At 46.3% G+C, this 15,941-nt stretch overlaps 1 protein-coding gene across 1 annotated transcript in view; it reads right to left on the minus strand.

The window, feature by feature from the left end:
* Positions 1–1,131: 1,131 nt before the first annotated feature.
* The window catches only part of LOC124022422 (disintegrin and metalloproteinase domain-containing protein 12-like), a gene marked incomplete at its 3' end in the record, with an annotated part of 46,998 nt that continues 32,188 nt past the window's right edge, over positions 1,132–15,941 (minus strand). Inside the window, exons 7-9 of the mRNA XM_046337353.1 lie at positions 15,022–15,191; positions 5,291–5,375; positions 1,132–1,280 (exon numbers count right to left, since the gene is read on the minus strand). Of these exons, the coding sequence (XP_046193309.1) occupies positions 1,132–1,280; positions 5,291–5,375; positions 15,022–15,191 (404 nt within the window). The remainder of the gene's footprint in view (positions 1,281–5,290; positions 5,376–15,021; positions 15,192–15,941) is intronic.

Below are 15,941 nucleotides of genomic sequence, written 5' to 3' on the forward strand. Positions count from 1 at the left end.
AATGTAGTGTACCATATAGAGTGTGGGGTTCCATTTGGGACGTGGGCCAGAACATTCTAGAACTAAGGCTTGGTGTTCTAGTCAGGAGGACTCCCCAGAGTACTGTGAGAACTAAGGCTTGGTGTTCTAGTCAGGAGGACTCCCCAGAGTACTGTGAGAACTAAGGCTTGGTGTTCTAGTCAGGAGGACTCCCCAGAGTACTGTGAGAACTAAGGCTTGGTGTTCTAGTCAGGAGGACTCCCCAGAGTACTGTGAGAACTAAGGCTTGGTGTTCTAGTCAGGAGGACTCCCCAGAGTACTGTGAGAACTAAGGCTTGGTGTTCTAGTCAGGAGGACTCCCAGAGTACTGTGAGAACTAAGGCTTGGTGTTCTAGTCAGGAGGACTCCCAGAGTACTGTGAGAACTAAGGCTTGGTGTTCTAGTCAGGAGGACTCCCAGAGTACTGTGAGAACTAAGGCTTGGTGTTCTAGTCAGGAGGACTCCCCAGAGTACTGTGAGAACTAAGGCTTGGTGTTCTAGTCAGGAGGACTCCCAGAGTACTGTGAGAACTAAGGCTTGGTGTTCTAGTCAGGAGGACTCCCCAGAGGAACTAACTAGTCAGGAGGACTCCCAGAGTACTGTGAGAACTAAGGCTTGGTGTTCTAGTCAGGAGGACCCCAGAGTACTGTGAGAACTAAGGCTTCGTGTTCTAGCAACACAGTAATATAGCAGACTGGACTCGCTGGATAGATGTGTGGTATTTTACCTCAATCTTTACACCTTCAGTAAGTAAAAATACATATTTGGATGTTTTGGGAGACGTTGCACATGTTTATACTACAAGACAAGGATGAGGAAATTATTTGTTGTTTGGGGGAAGTTTCTCAAAAATGTGAAATTTCAAAAAAGGATGTCTGGACTTGTCATTTAACCATTGTCACCAACTGTGACTACTCTGACAACTGTAGTGACAGGCAAATAGACACTGATTGGACTGTTTCTGTGGAGGGGGGGGGGCATATTGGACTGTTCCAACTTACCCTGTAGAGGGGGGCATATTGGACTGTTCCAACTCACCCTGTAGAGGGGGCCATATTGGACTGTTCCAACTCACCCTGTAGAGGGGGGCCATATTGGACTGTTCCAACTCACCCTGTAGAGGGGGTCATGATGCAGCCTCCTCGGTCCACCGTCACCCTGCAGCCACACCCCCGCTCTGGGGTGTCATGGTTCATTCCAAAGTTGTGCCCGAGTTCGTGGGCCAGAGTAACCGCTGCTCCCAGGGGGTTGTCCGAATGATCCTGAAAAACAAGAACAATCAACCAACCAATCAACGACCAACCAACCAACCAACCAATGAACAACCAACCAATCAACGACCAACCAACCAATCAACCAACCAACCAACCAACCAACTAATCAACCAACCAACCAATGAACAACCAACCAATCAACAACCAACCAATCAACCAACCAACCAACCAACCAAACAATCACCAACCAACCAAACAATCACCAACCAACCAAACAACCAACCAACCAACCAACCAACCAACCAAACAATCACCAACCAACCAAACAATCACCAACCAAACAACCAACCAACCAACCAACCAACCAATGACCAACCAATGAACCAACCAACCAACCAACCAACCAACCAACCAAACAATGACCAACCAATGAACCAACCAACCAACCAACCAACCAACCAACCAATGAACCAATGAACCAACCAACCAACCAACCAACCAACCAACCAAACAATGACCAACCAATGAACCAACCAACCAACCAACCAATCAACCAAACAACCAACCAACCAATCAACCAAACAATCACCAACCAATGAACCAATGAACCAACCAACCAACCAAACAATCACCAACCAATGAACCAATGAACCAACCAACCAACCAAACAATCACCAACCAACCAACCAACCAATCAACCAAACAATCACCAACCAATGAACCAACCAATCAACCAATCAACCAATCACCAATCACCAACCAACCAACCAACCAACCAATCAACCAACCAATCAACCAACCAACCAATCAACAACCAACCAATCACCAACCAATCACCAACCAACCAACCAACCAATCAACAACCAAACAAAATCTCCATTCCAGCACAAACAGGGATATGATAAAGAGATTGTGTATTCTAGGTCTAAATGTAACATAAAAATATATATATTTCAATTTAATTCAAATTAATCTGAAAATAGGCTTGCATAATCAAATTCTGTCGAGCTAAAATTTACTGAGGCACATGTATGTTTTTACCTGAATTGTTTTCGTACTATAATTTGAGATTGGCACATATAAAAGGGCTGAAAATCTATCAAGCAAGACTTAATTACTTTCGAAAAAGTCAAGAGGTAATATACAATCTAGTTGGGTGTAGCAGATGCTAGTTGGGTGAAGCAGATGCTAGTTGGGTGTAGCAGATGCTAGTTGGGTGTAGCAGACGCTAGTTGGGTGTAGCAGATGCTAGTTGGGTGTAGCAGATTGCTAGTTGGGTGTAGCGGATGCTAGTTGGGTGTAGCAGATTGCTAGTTGGGTGTAGCAGATGCTAGTTGGGTGTAGCAGATGCTAGTTGGGTGTAGCAGATGCTAGTTGGGTGTAGCAGATTGCTAGTTGGGTGTAGCAGATGCTAGTTGGGTGTAGCAGATGCTAGTTGGGTGTAGCAGATTGCTAGTTGGGTGTAGCAGATGCTAGTTGGGTGTAGCAGATGCTAGTTGGGTGTAGCAGATGCTAGTTGGGTGTAGCAGATGCTAGTTGGGTGTAGCAGATTGCTAGTTGGGTGTAGCAGATGCTAGTTGGGTGTAGCAGATGCTAGTTGGGTGTAGCAGATGCTAGTTGGGTGTAGCAGATTGCTAGTTGGGTGTAGCAGATGCTAGTTGGGTGTAGCAGATGCTAGTTGGGTGTAGCAGATGCTTTTCCAGGTTATTTATCCTCCTCCACTCTGTGGTCCACAACAGAACACAGGGGATAGAAAGAAACAGCAGACTGGATGCTGCCACATGCTGCTGTCACAGACTCTGTACCAGTACCTCCCGTATATAGCCTCCACATTGACTCTGTACCGGTACCTCCTGTATATAGCCTCCACATTGACTCTGTACCGGTACCTCCTGTATATAGCCTCCACATTGACTCTGTACCGGTACCCCCTGTATATAGCCTCTACATTGACTCTGTACCGGTACCCCCTGGATATAGCCTCCACATTGACTCTGTACCGGTACCCCCTGTATATAGCCTCCACATTGACTCTGTACCGGTACCCCCTGTATATAGCCTCCACATTGACTCTGTACCGGTACCCCCTGTATATAGCCTCCACATTGACTCTGTACCGGTACCCCCTGTATATAGCCTCCACATTGACTCTGTACCGGTACCCCCTGGATATAGCCTCCACATTGACTCTGTACCAGTACACCCTGTATATAAACTCCACACTGACTCTGTACCGGTACCCCCTGTATATAGCCTCCACATTGACTCTGTACTAGTACATTGACTCCCCTGTGTATAGCCTCCACATTGACCCTGTACCGGTACCCCTGTATATAGCCTCCACATTGACTCTGTACTAGTAACCCCTGTATATAGCCTCCACATTGACTCTGTACAGTACCCCTGTATATAGCCTCCACATTGACTCTGTACCAGTACACCCTGTATATAAACTCCACACTGACTCTGTACCGGTACCCCCTGTATATAGCCTCCACATTGACTCTGTACCGGTACCCCCTGTATATAGCCTCGTTGTCGTTATTTTATTGTTACTTTTTTAATTATTTCACTTTAGTTTATTTAGTAAATATTTTCTTCACTCTTATTTTTCTTAAAATTGGTTAAGGCCTTGACGGCGTTTCACGGTCAGTGACGAATAGCATTTGATTTGACGTGATTCTGATTTTGTTGTGCCTCATTAAAACACGAAAAGGTCTTGACTCAATACTTCTCCTGATTTATTAGGACAAGACGGACATAAACACTGGAGTTGACATGGCCTGCGTCGAACAGGTTCATTAAAGTGTGTTATCCTGATGTAAGAGGGAGGTGGAGAAGAAGAGGGGGAGGGAGAGAGGGAGTCAAGAATCCAACAACGAGGGAGGTGGAGAAGAAGAGGGGGAGGGAGAGAGGGAGTCAAGAATCCAACAACGAGGGAGGTGGAGAAGAAGAGGGGGAGGGAGAGAGGGAGCCAAGAATCCAACAACGAGGGAGGTGGAGAAGAAGAGGGGGAGGGAGAGAGGGAGTCAAGAACCCAACAACGAGGGAGGTTGAGAAGAAGAGGGGGAGGGAGAGAGGGAGCCAAGAATCAAACAACGAGGAGGTGGAGAAGAAGAGGGAGGGAGAGAGGGAGTCAAGAACCCAACAACGAGGGAGGTTGAGAAGAAGAGGGGGAGGGAGAGAGGGAGTCAAGAATCCAACAATGAGGGCGGTTGAAAAGAAGAGGGGGAGGGAGAGAGGGAGTCAAGAATCCAACAACGAGGGAGGTTGAGAAGAAGAGGGGGAGGAAGAGAGGGAGCCAAGAATCCAACAACGAGGGAGGTGGAGAAGAAGAGGGGGAGGAAGAGAGGGAGCCAAGAATCCAACAACGAGGGAGGTGGAGAAGAAGAGGGGGAGGAAGAGAGGGAGCCAAGAATCCAACAACGAGGGAGGTGGAGAAGAAGAGGGGGAGGGAGAGAGGGAGCCAAGAATCTGAGGGAGGTGGAGAAGAAGAGAGAGAGGAAAGGAGAGGAGCGGAGAGGAGAGGGAGTTTCAGCAGGGTTTCATACATAGTTAAACTATATGTGTCAAAGAGCACAGAACAGTCAAGTGGATCTGGTGGTCATTCACATAAAGGGTTCAAAACCCTCAGACGCTGTCACACACACACACACACATACACACACACACACACACACACACACACACGCACGCACACACACACACACACACACACACACACACACACACACACACACACACACACACACACACACACACACACACACACACACACACACACACACACACACACACACACACACACACACACACACACACACACACACACACACACACACACACACACACACACACACACACACACACACACACACACACACACACACACACACACACACACACACACACACACACACACACACACACACACACACACACAAACAAACACATACACAGACACAAACACACACACACATACACATACGCACGCATATACACACACACTTTGTAAAACAGCTGAGTCAGTCAGTCAGAAAAGGAACCGAGCCTCTCACCATGACGATGCCCCCAGACTGCTCTGCTGTACACATGCTCATGATGGGTGCCATGCCGATGGTGGTACCCTGGAAGAACACCCCACTGTGGAGACAGACAACACCAGTAGAACACCAGTAGAACACCCTGCTGTGGAGACAAACAACACCAGTAGAACACCAGTAGAACACCAGTAGAACACCCTGCTGTGGAGACAGACAACACCAGTAGAACACCAGTAGAACACCCTGCTGTGGAGACAGACAACACCAGTAGAACACCAGTAGAACACCAGTAGAACACCCTGCTGTGGAGACAGACAACACCAGTAGAACACCCTGCTGTGGAGACAAACAACACCAGTAGAACACCCTGCTGTGGAGACAAACAACACCAGTAGACCACCCTGCTGTGGAGACAAACAACACCAGTAGAACACCCTGCTGTGGAGACAGACAACACCAGTAGAACACCCTGCTGTGGAGACAAACAACACCAGTAGACCACCCTGCTGTGGAGACAAACAACACCAGTAGAACACCAGTAGAACACCCTGCTGTGGAGACAGACAACACCAGTAGAACACCAGTAGAACACCCTGCTGTGGAGACAAACAACACCAGTAGAACACCCTGCTGTGGAGACAAACAACACCAGTAGAACACCAGTAGAACACCCTGCTGTGGAGACAAACAACACCAGTAGAACACCAGTAGAACACCCTGCTGTGGAGACAAACAACACCAGTAGAACACCAGTAGAACACCCTGCTGTGGAGACAAACAACACCAGTAGAACACCCTGCTGTGGAGACAAACAACACCAGTAGAACCAGTAACGTAGTCTTCACTAGCCAGCTAGCTAACGTCCACTGATTAGCTGCACTGGAGAAACTATTACACTCAACTGAACGACTTGATTAGTGTAGTGTTAGCTAGCTACATAGCTGTCTTTGCTGTCTTCGTATCTTCGTATCCAAGATAATTGTGTAGTTTAGGTTTAGAGTGTGTAGTCTTAGAGTGATTATCTTAATTTACCGAGGTTAGCTAGCCAGCTATTTGTTGTCCTTAACGTAGGAGACTCTGCTAGCTAGCCAACAGCTAGCCAACAGCTAGCCGACAGCTAGCCAACGTCTACCGAATAGACTCACAACCCGGTCGCATTCACAGGTAGTATCACATTTTAATTTCATTTCATTACAGTACAACGGTTTGATTTGTTTGATCGTAGCTAGCTACATAGCCGTCTTTGTATCAAAGATAATTGTGTAGTCTAGAGCGATTTTCTAGGTTAGCTAGCCAGCTATTGTCGTTCTTTTAACGCAACGTAACGTAAACAACACTACTAGATAGCCAGCTAGCCCCCCGAATAGCAGCACTGCAGAAACTATTACACTCAACGGAACGACTTGATTAGTGTAGTGTCAACAACGCACCCACTGCCAGCTAGCCTACTTCAGCAGTACTGTATCATTTTAATCATTTTAGTCAATAAGATTCTTGCTACGTAAGCTTAACTTTCTGAACATTCGAGACGTGTAGTCCACTTGTCATTCCAATCTCCTTTGAATTAGCGTAGCCTCTTCTGTAGCCTGTCAACTATGTGTCTGTCTATCCCTGTTCTCTCCTCTCTGCACAGACCATACAAACGCTCCACACCGCGTGGCCGCAGCCACCCTAATCTGGTGGTCCCAGCGCGCGCACGACCCACGTGGAGTTCCAGGTCTCCGGTAGCCTCTGGAACTGCCGATCTACGGTCAACAAGGCAGAGTTCATCTCAGCCTATGCCTCCCTCCAGTCCCTCGACTTCTTGGCAGTGACGGAAACATGGATCACCACAGACAACACTGCTACTCCTACTGCTCTCTCTTCGTCCGCCCACGTGTTCTCGCACACCCCGAGAGCTTCTGGTCAGCGGGGTGGTGGCACCGGGATCCTCATCTCTCCCAAGTGGTCATTCTCTCTTTCTCCCCTTACCCATCTGTCTATCGCCTCCTTTGAATTCCATGCTGTCACAGTTACCAGCCCTTTCAAGCTTAACATCCTTATCATTTATCGCCCTCCAGGTTCCCTCGGAGAGTTCATCAATGAGCTTGATGCCTTGATAAGGTCCTTTCCTGAGGACGGCTCACCTCTCACAGTTCTGGGCGACTTTAACCTCCCCACGTCTACCTTTGACTCGTTCCTCTCTGCCTCCTTCTTTCCACTCCTCTCTTCTTTTGACCTCACCCTCTCACCTTCCCCCCCTACTCACAAGGCAGGCAATACGTTCGACCTCATCTTTACTAGATGCTGTTCTTCCACTAACCTCATTGCAACTCCCCTCCAAGTCTCCGACCACTACCTTGTATCCTTTTCCCTCTCTCTCTCATCCAACACCTCCCACACTGCCCCTACTCGGATGGTATCGCGCCGTCCCAACCTTCGCTCTCTCTCCCCCGCTACTCTCTCCTCTTCCATCCTATCATCTCTTCCCTCCGCTCAAACCTTCCCCAACCTATCTCCTGATTCTGCCTCCTCAACCCTCCTCTCCTCCCTCTCTGCATCCTTTGACTCTCTATGTCCCCTATCCTCCAGGCCGGCTCGGTCCTCCCTCCCGCCTCCGTGGCTCGATGACTCATTGCGAGCTCACAGAACAGGGCTCCGGGCAGCCGAGCGGAAATGGAGGAAAACTCGCCTCCCTGCGGACCTGGCATCCTTTCACTCCCTCCTCTCTACATTTTCCTCCTCTGTCTCTGCTGCTAAAGCCACTTTCTACCACGCTAAATTCCAAGCATCTGCCTCTAACCCTAGGAAGCTCTTTGCCACCTTCTCCTCCCTCCTGAATCCCCCCCCCCTCCTCCCTCTCTGCAGATGACTTCGTCAACCATTTTGAAAAGAAGGTCGACGACATCCGATTCTCGTTTGCTAAGTCAAACGACACCGCTGGTTCTGCTCACACTGCCCTACCCTGTGCTCTGACCTCTTTCTCCCTCTCTCTCCAGATGAAATCTCGCGTCTTGTGACGGCCGGCCGCCCAACAACCTGCCCGCTTGACCCTATCCCCTCCTCTCTTCTCCAGACCATTTCCGGAGACCTTCTCCCTTACCTCACCTCGCTCATCAACTCATCCCTGACCGCTGGCTACGTCCCTTCCGTCTTCAAGAGAGCGAGAGTTGCACCCCTTCTGAAAAAACCTACACTCGATCCCTCCGATGTCAACAATTACAGACCAGTATCCCTTCTTTCTTTTCTCTCCAAAACTCTTGAACGTGCCGTCCTTGGCCAGCTCTCCCGCTATCTCTCTCTGAATGACCTTCTTGATCCAAATCAGTCAGGTTTCAAGACTAGTCATTCAACTGAGACTGCTCTCCTCTGTATCACGGAGGCGCTCCGCACTGCTAAAGCTAACTCTCTCTCCTCTGCTCTCATCCTTCTAGATCTATCGGCTGCCTTTGATACTGTGAACCATCAGATCCTCCTCTCCACCCTCTCCGAGTTGGGCATCTCCGGCGCGGCCCACGCTTGGATTGCGTCCTACCTGACAGGTCGCTCCTACCAGGTGGCGTGGCGAGAATCTGTCTCCTCACCACGCGCTCTCACCACTGGTGTCCCCCAGGGCTCTGTTCTTGGCCCTCTCCTATTCTCGCTATACACCAAGTCACTTGGCTCTGTCATAACCTCACATGTTTTCTCCTATCATTGCTATGCAGACGACTCACAATTAATCTTCTCCTTTCCCCCTTCTGATGACCAGGTGGCGAATCGCATCTCTGCATGTCTGGCAGACATATCAGTGTGGATGACGGATCACCACCTCAAGCTGAACCTCGGCAAGACGGAGCTGCTCTTCCTCCCGGGGAAGGACTGCCCGTTCCATGATCTCGCCATCACGGTTGACAACTCCATTGTGTCCTCCTCCCAGAGCGCTAAGAACCTTGGCGTGATCCTGGACAACACCCTGTCGTTCTCAACCAACATCAGGCGGTGGCCCGTTCCTGTAGGTTCATGCTCTACAATATCCGCAGAGTACGACCCTGCCTCACACTGGAAGCGGCGCAGGTCCTAATCCAGGCACTTGTCATCTCCCGTCTGGATTACTGCAACTCGCTGTTGGCTGGGCTCCCTGCCTGTGCCATTAAACCCCTTCAACTCATCCAGAACGCCGCAGCCCGTCTGATGTTCAACCTTCCCAAGTTCTCTCACGTCACCCCGCTCCTCCGTTCTCTCCACTGGCTTCCAGTTGAAGCTCGCATCCGCTACAAGACCATGGTGCTTGCCTACGGAGCTGTGAGGGGAACGGCACCTCAGTACCTCCAGGCTCTGATCAGGCCCTACACCCAAACAAGGGCACTGCGTTCATCCACCTCTGGCCTGCTCGCCTCCCTACCACTGAGGAAGTACAGCTCCCGCTCAGCCCAGTCAATACTGTTCGCTGCTCTGGCCCCCCAATGGTGGAACAAACTCCCTCACGACGCCAGGACAGTGGAGTCAATCACCACCTTCCGGAGACACCTGAAACCCCACCTCTTTAAGGAATACCTAGGATAGGATAAGTAATCCCTCTCATCCCCCCCCTTTAAGATTTAGATGCACTATTGTAAAGTGACTGTTCCACTGGATGTCATAAGGTGAATGCACCAATTTGTAAGTCGCTCTGGATAAGAGCGTCTGCTAAATGACTTAAATGTAATGTAAATGTAACACTACACTGTGGAGACAAACAACACCAGTAGAACACCAGTAGAACACCCTGCTGTAGAGACAAACAACAGCAGTAGAACACCCCGCTGTGGAGACAAACAACACCAGTAGAACACCCTGCTGTGGAGACAAACAACACCAGTAGAACACCCTGCTGTGGAGACAAACAACACCAGTAGAACACCCTGCTGTGGAGACAAACAACACCAGTTGAACACCCTGCTGTGGAGACAAACAACACCAGTAGAATACCCTGCTGTGGAGACAAACAACACCAGTAGAACACCCTGCTGTGGAGACAAACAACACCAGTAGAACACCAGTAGAACACCCCACTGTGGAGACAAACAACACCAGTAGAACACCCTGCTGTGGAGACAAACAACACCAGTAGAACACCCTGCTGTGGAGACAAACAACACCAGTAGAACACCAGTAGAGCACCCTGCTGTGGAGACAAACAACACCTGTAGAACACCCTGCTGTGGAGACAAACAACACCTGTAGAACACCCCACTGTGGAGACAAACAACACCAGTAGAACACCCTGCTGTGGAGACAAACAACACCAGTAGAACACCAGTAGAACACCCTGCTGTGGAAACAAACAACACCAGTAGAACACCCTGCTGTGGAGACAAACAACACCAGTAGAACACCCTGCTGTGGAGACTAACAACACCAGTAGAACACCAGTAGAGCACCCCGCTGTGGAGACTAACAACACCAGTAGAACACCCTGCTGTGGAGACAAACAACACCAGTAGAACACCCTGCTGTGGAGACAAAAAACACCAGTAGTACACCCTGCTGTGGAGACAAACAACAACAGTAGAACACCCTGTTGTGGAGACAAACAACACCAGTAGAACACCCTGCTGTGGAGACAAAAAACACAAGTAGAACACCCTGCTGTGGAGACAAACAACACCAGTAGAACACCCTGTTTTGGAGACAGGGTAGTAGTAGTATAGTAGTAGTGTAGTAATAGTGTAGTATTAGTGTAGTAGTAGTATAGTAGTAGTGTAGTGGTATAACAGTAGTAGTATAGTAGTAGTGTAGCAGAAGTATAGTAGTAGTGTAGTTGTAGTGTAGTAGTGTGGTAGTAGTATAGTAGTAGTGTAGTAGTAGTATAGTAGTAGTATATCAGTAGTGTAGTAATAGTATAGTTGCAGTGTAGTGGTATAATAGTAGTAGTATAGTAGTAGTATAGTGGTAGTGTAGTAGTAGTTCAGTATCAGCATCGTAGTAGTATAGTTGTAGTATATGGTAGTATAGTAGTAGTATAGTAGTAGTGTAGTGGTATAATAGCAGTAGTATAATAGTAGTAGTGTAGTGGTATAATAGTAGTATTATAATAGTAGTAGTGTAGTGATATAATAGGTGTAGTGTAGTGGTATAACAGTAGTAGTGTAGTGGTATAATAGTAGTAGTGTAGTGGTAGTATTATAATAGTAGTGTAGTGGTATAATAATAGTATTATAATAGTAGTAGTGTAGTGGTATAATAGTAGTATTATAATAGTAGTAGTGTAGTGGTATAATAGTAGTATTATAATAGTAGTAGTGTAGTGGTATAATAGTATTAGTGTAGTGGTATGATAGTAGTATTATAATAGTAGTAGTGTAGTGGTATAATAGTAGTAGTATAATAGTAGTAGTGTAGTGGTATAATTATAGTATTATAATAGTAGTAGTGTAGTGGTATAATAGTATTAGTGTAGTGGTATGATAGTAGTATTATAATAGTAGTAGTGTAGTGGTATAATAGTAGTAGTATAGTGGTATAATAGTAGTAGTGTAGTGGTATAATAGTAGTAGTATATTAGTAGTATAGTGGTAGTATAGTAGTACTGCAGTATCAGCATCGTAGTAGTATAGTTGTGGTATAGTAGTAGTATAGTAGTAATGTAGCAGTAGTATAGTAGTAGTGTAGTGGCATAACAGTAGCACATAACAGTAGTAGTGCAGCGGCATAACAGTAGTATTATAACAGTAGTAGTGCAGTGGCATAACAGCAGTATTATAACAGTAGTAGTGCAGTGGTATAACAGTAGTAGTGTAGTGGCATAACAGCAGTAGTGCAGTGGCATAACAGCAGCAGTATAGTAGCAGTATAGTGGCAGTATAGTAGTATAATGGCAGTATAATAGTAGTGATACAGTAGCAGTGCAGCAGCAGTGCAGCAGCAGTGCAGCAGCAGTGCAGCAGCAGTGCAGCAGCAGCATACAGCGGTGCAGCAGCAGTGCAACAGCAGCACAGCAGTGGTGCAGTAGCAGTGTTGTAGCAGCAGCACAGCAGCAGTGTAGCAGCAGTGCAGCAGCAGCATAGCAGCAGTGCAGCAGCAGTATAGCAGCAGTGTAGCAGCAGTGCAGCAGCAGCATAGCAGTGGTGCAGTAGCAGTGTAGCAGCAGTACAGCAGCAGTGCAGCAGCGGCACATAGCAGTGCAGCAGTAGTGCAGCAGCAGCATAGCAGCGGCATAGCAGCAGCAGCAGCAGTGCAGCAGCAGTGCAGCAGCAGCATAGCAGCGGTGTAGTCGCAGTGCAGCAGCAGTGCAGCAGCAGCAGCAGCAGCAGTGCAGCAGCAGTGCAGCAGCAGCATAGCAGTGGTGCAGCAGCAGTGCAGCAGCAGTATAGTAGCAGTGCAGTAGTATCACAGCTGCATTACTACAGCAGTAGTGCAGCAGCAGTGCAGCAGCAGTGCAGCAGTAGTACAGTGGCAGTATAGCAGTGCAACGGCAGTATAACAGCAGTAGTATAGCAGTGGTGTAGCAGTGGTATAGGAGTAGTACATTATTAGTGTAGTAGTAGTATAGTAGTAGTGCAGCGGCATAACAGCAGTAGTAGCATAGCAGTAGTGCAGTGGCAGTATAGTAGCAGTATAGCTGTATTATTATAGTAGTATAACAGCAGCAGTATAGTAGTGGTGTAGTAGCGGTATAGGAGAAGTACATTATTAGTGTAGCGGCAGCAGTATAGTAGTAGTGGTATAATAGTAGTAGTAGTATATTAGTAGTGGTATAATAGCAGTAGTATAACAGTAGTGGTATAATAGTAGTGTAGTAGTAGTAGTGGCATAACAGCAGTGCAGCAGCAGCAGTGGCATAACAGCAGCAGCATATAGCAGCAGTGCAGTGGCATAACAGCAGTAGTTGTATAGTAGCAGTGCAGCGGCAGTATAGTAGCAGTATAGCTGTATTATTACAGTAGTATAATAGTAGCAGTATAGCAGTGGTGTAGCAGTGGTATAGAGAAGTACATTATTAGTGTAGTAGTAGTATAGTAGTAGTGGTATAACAGTAGTAGCAGTATAGTAGCAACAACAGTGGCATAACAGTAGTGTAGTATAGTAGTAGTGGTATGGGAGAAGTACATTATTAGTGCAGTAGTAGCATAGTAGCAGTGGTATAACAGTAGTAGTAGTATAGCAGTAGTGGTATAACAGTAGTGTAGTATAACAGCAGTGGCATAACAGTAGTGTAGTAGTAGTAGTGGCATAACAGCAGTAGTAGTATAGTAGCAGTGTAGTGGTATAATAGTAGTAGTTGTATAGTAGTAGTGTAGTGGTAGTATAGTAGTAGTATAGCTGTATTATTATAGTAGTATAATAGTAGTAGTATAGTAGTGGTGTAGTAGTGGTATAGGAGAAGTACATTATTAGTGTAGTAGTAGTATAGTAGTAGTGGTATAATAGCAGTAGTAGTATAGTAGTAGTGGCATAAGCAGCAGTGTAGTATAGTAGCAGTGGTATAATAGTAGTGTAGCAGTAGTAGTGGCATAACAGCAGCAGTAGTATAGCAGCAGTGCAGTGGCATAACAGTAGTAGTAGTATAGTAGTAGTGTAGTGGTATAATAGTAGTAGTAGTATAGTAGTAGTGTAGTGGTAGTATAGTAGTAGTATAGCTGTATTATTATAGTAGTATAATAGTAGTAGTATAGTAGTAGTGTAGTGGTAGTATATATTACATTATATATATTATATATTGCATTATTGTAAGTCGCTCTGGATAAGAGCGTCTGCTAAATGACTTAAATGTAAATGTAAATGTAAGTAGTATAGTAGTAGTATAGTAATATAATGGTGGTATAATAGTAGTAGTATAGTAGTAGTGTAGTGGTATAGTAGTAGTATAGTAGTAGACAGCAGTAGTAGTAGACAGCAGTAGTACAGATGTATTAGTATAGTAGTAGTATAGTAGTAGACAGCAGTAGTACAGATGTATTAGTATAGTAGTAGTATAGTAATATAATGGTGGTATAATAGTAGTAGTATAGTAGTAGTGTAGTGGTATAATAGTAGTAGTATAGTAGTAGACAGCAGTAGTACAGATGTATTAGTATAGTAGTAGTATAGTAATATAATGGTGGTATAATAGTAGTAGTATAGTAGTAGTGTAGGGGTATAATAGTAGTAGTATAGTAGTAGTGTAGTGGTATAATAGGCGTAGTATAATAGTATAATAGTAGTAGTATGGTAGTAGTATAGTAGGAGTGTAGTGGTATAATAGTAGTAGTATAGTAGTAGACAGCAGTAGTACAGATGTATTAGTATAGTAGTAGTATAGTAATATAATGGTGGTATAATAGTAGTAGTATAGTAGTAGTGTAGGGGTATAATAGTAGTAGTATAGTAGTAGTGTAGTGGTATAATAGGCGTAGTATAGTAGTATAATTGTAGTAGTATGGTAGTAGTATAGTAGGAGTGTAGTGTTATAATAGTAGTAGTATAGTAGTAGACAGCAGTAGTACAGATGTATTAGTATAGTAGTAGTATAGTAGTAGACAGCAGTAGTACAGATGTATTAGTATAGTAGTAGTATAGTAGTAGTAGTATGGTAGTAGTATAGTAGGAGTGTAGTGGTATAATAGTAGTAGTATAGTAGTAGACAGCAGTAGTACAGATGTATTCGTATAGTAGTAGTATAGTAGTAGTGTAGTGGTATAATAGGCGTAGTATAGTAGTATAATAGTAGTAGTATGGTAGTAGTATAGTAGGAGTGTAGTGGTATAATAGTAGTAGTATAGTAGTAGACAGCAGTAGTACAGATGTATTAGTATAGTAGTAGTTACCTGACTAGCTGTGCATTATCGTGGGGCCTGTTGGGCAGCAGTTTGAGTTTCCTCCAGTCCAGGAACTCATGCAGGGTGGTGAAGGGGTCTGGGGTGATTGGGCACCTGTCCTGGTCACTCCACACCTCCAACCCCACCAGAGCTACACGGATGTTCAGGGCACGGTAGAACTGAGGGGGAGAGAGGGGGTGGGAGAGGGGGAGGGATGGAGGGAGGGAGGGAGTTGAGGGAGGGAGGGAAAGAGAGGGGAGGGAGGGTGGATGGGGGAGGGGGTGGATAGGGGGGAGGGAGGGTGGATGGGGGAGGGAGGGTGGATGGGGGAGGGAGAGAGAGGGGGGGAGGGAGAGAGAGAGAGAGAGAGAGGGACAGAGAGAGACAGAGAGAGAGAGACAGAGAGAGAGACAGAAAGAGAGACAGAGAGACAGCGAGAGAGAGAGAGAGAGAGAGAGAGAGAGAGAGAGAGAGAGAGAGAGAGAGAGAGAGAGAGACAGAGAGAGCGAGAGAGACAGAGAGAGAGAGACAGAGAGAGAGAGAGAGAGAGAGAGAGAGAGAGAGAGAGAGAGAGAGAGAGAGAGAGAGAGAGAGAGAGAGAGAGAGAGAGAGAGAGAGAGAGAGAGAGAGGGAAATCAAGGAGAGAGGAGGAGATGTCCTAGTGGTATGAAAGACTGGAATGTACCCCGGCAAACCTTCTAAATTCCTAATTTAAAAACCTTCAAACCGTAACAAGCTTTTAATAAGATCTGTCTTTGACTTTACAACAGTGATGATAAACGGTTGATCGTATTCCAACCCTCATCTATATCATATTACGTTCCATATTGATGTCAACTCCACACCAGTTCTCAGTGGACTTATAGGATCAATCATCCGTTAATAATTCAATCGTCCCGTACTCTCAGGTCGGTTCATTCACAACAGGC

The sequence above is a fragment of the Oncorhynchus gorbuscha genome, unplaced genomic scaffold, assembly GCF_021184085.1.
Source record: "Oncorhynchus gorbuscha isolate QuinsamMale2020 ecotype Even-year unplaced genomic scaffold, OgorEven_v1.0 Un_scaffold_1380, whole genome shotgun sequence".
Lineage (NCBI taxonomy): Eukaryota > Metazoa > Chordata > Actinopteri > Salmoniformes > Salmonidae > Oncorhynchus > Oncorhynchus gorbuscha.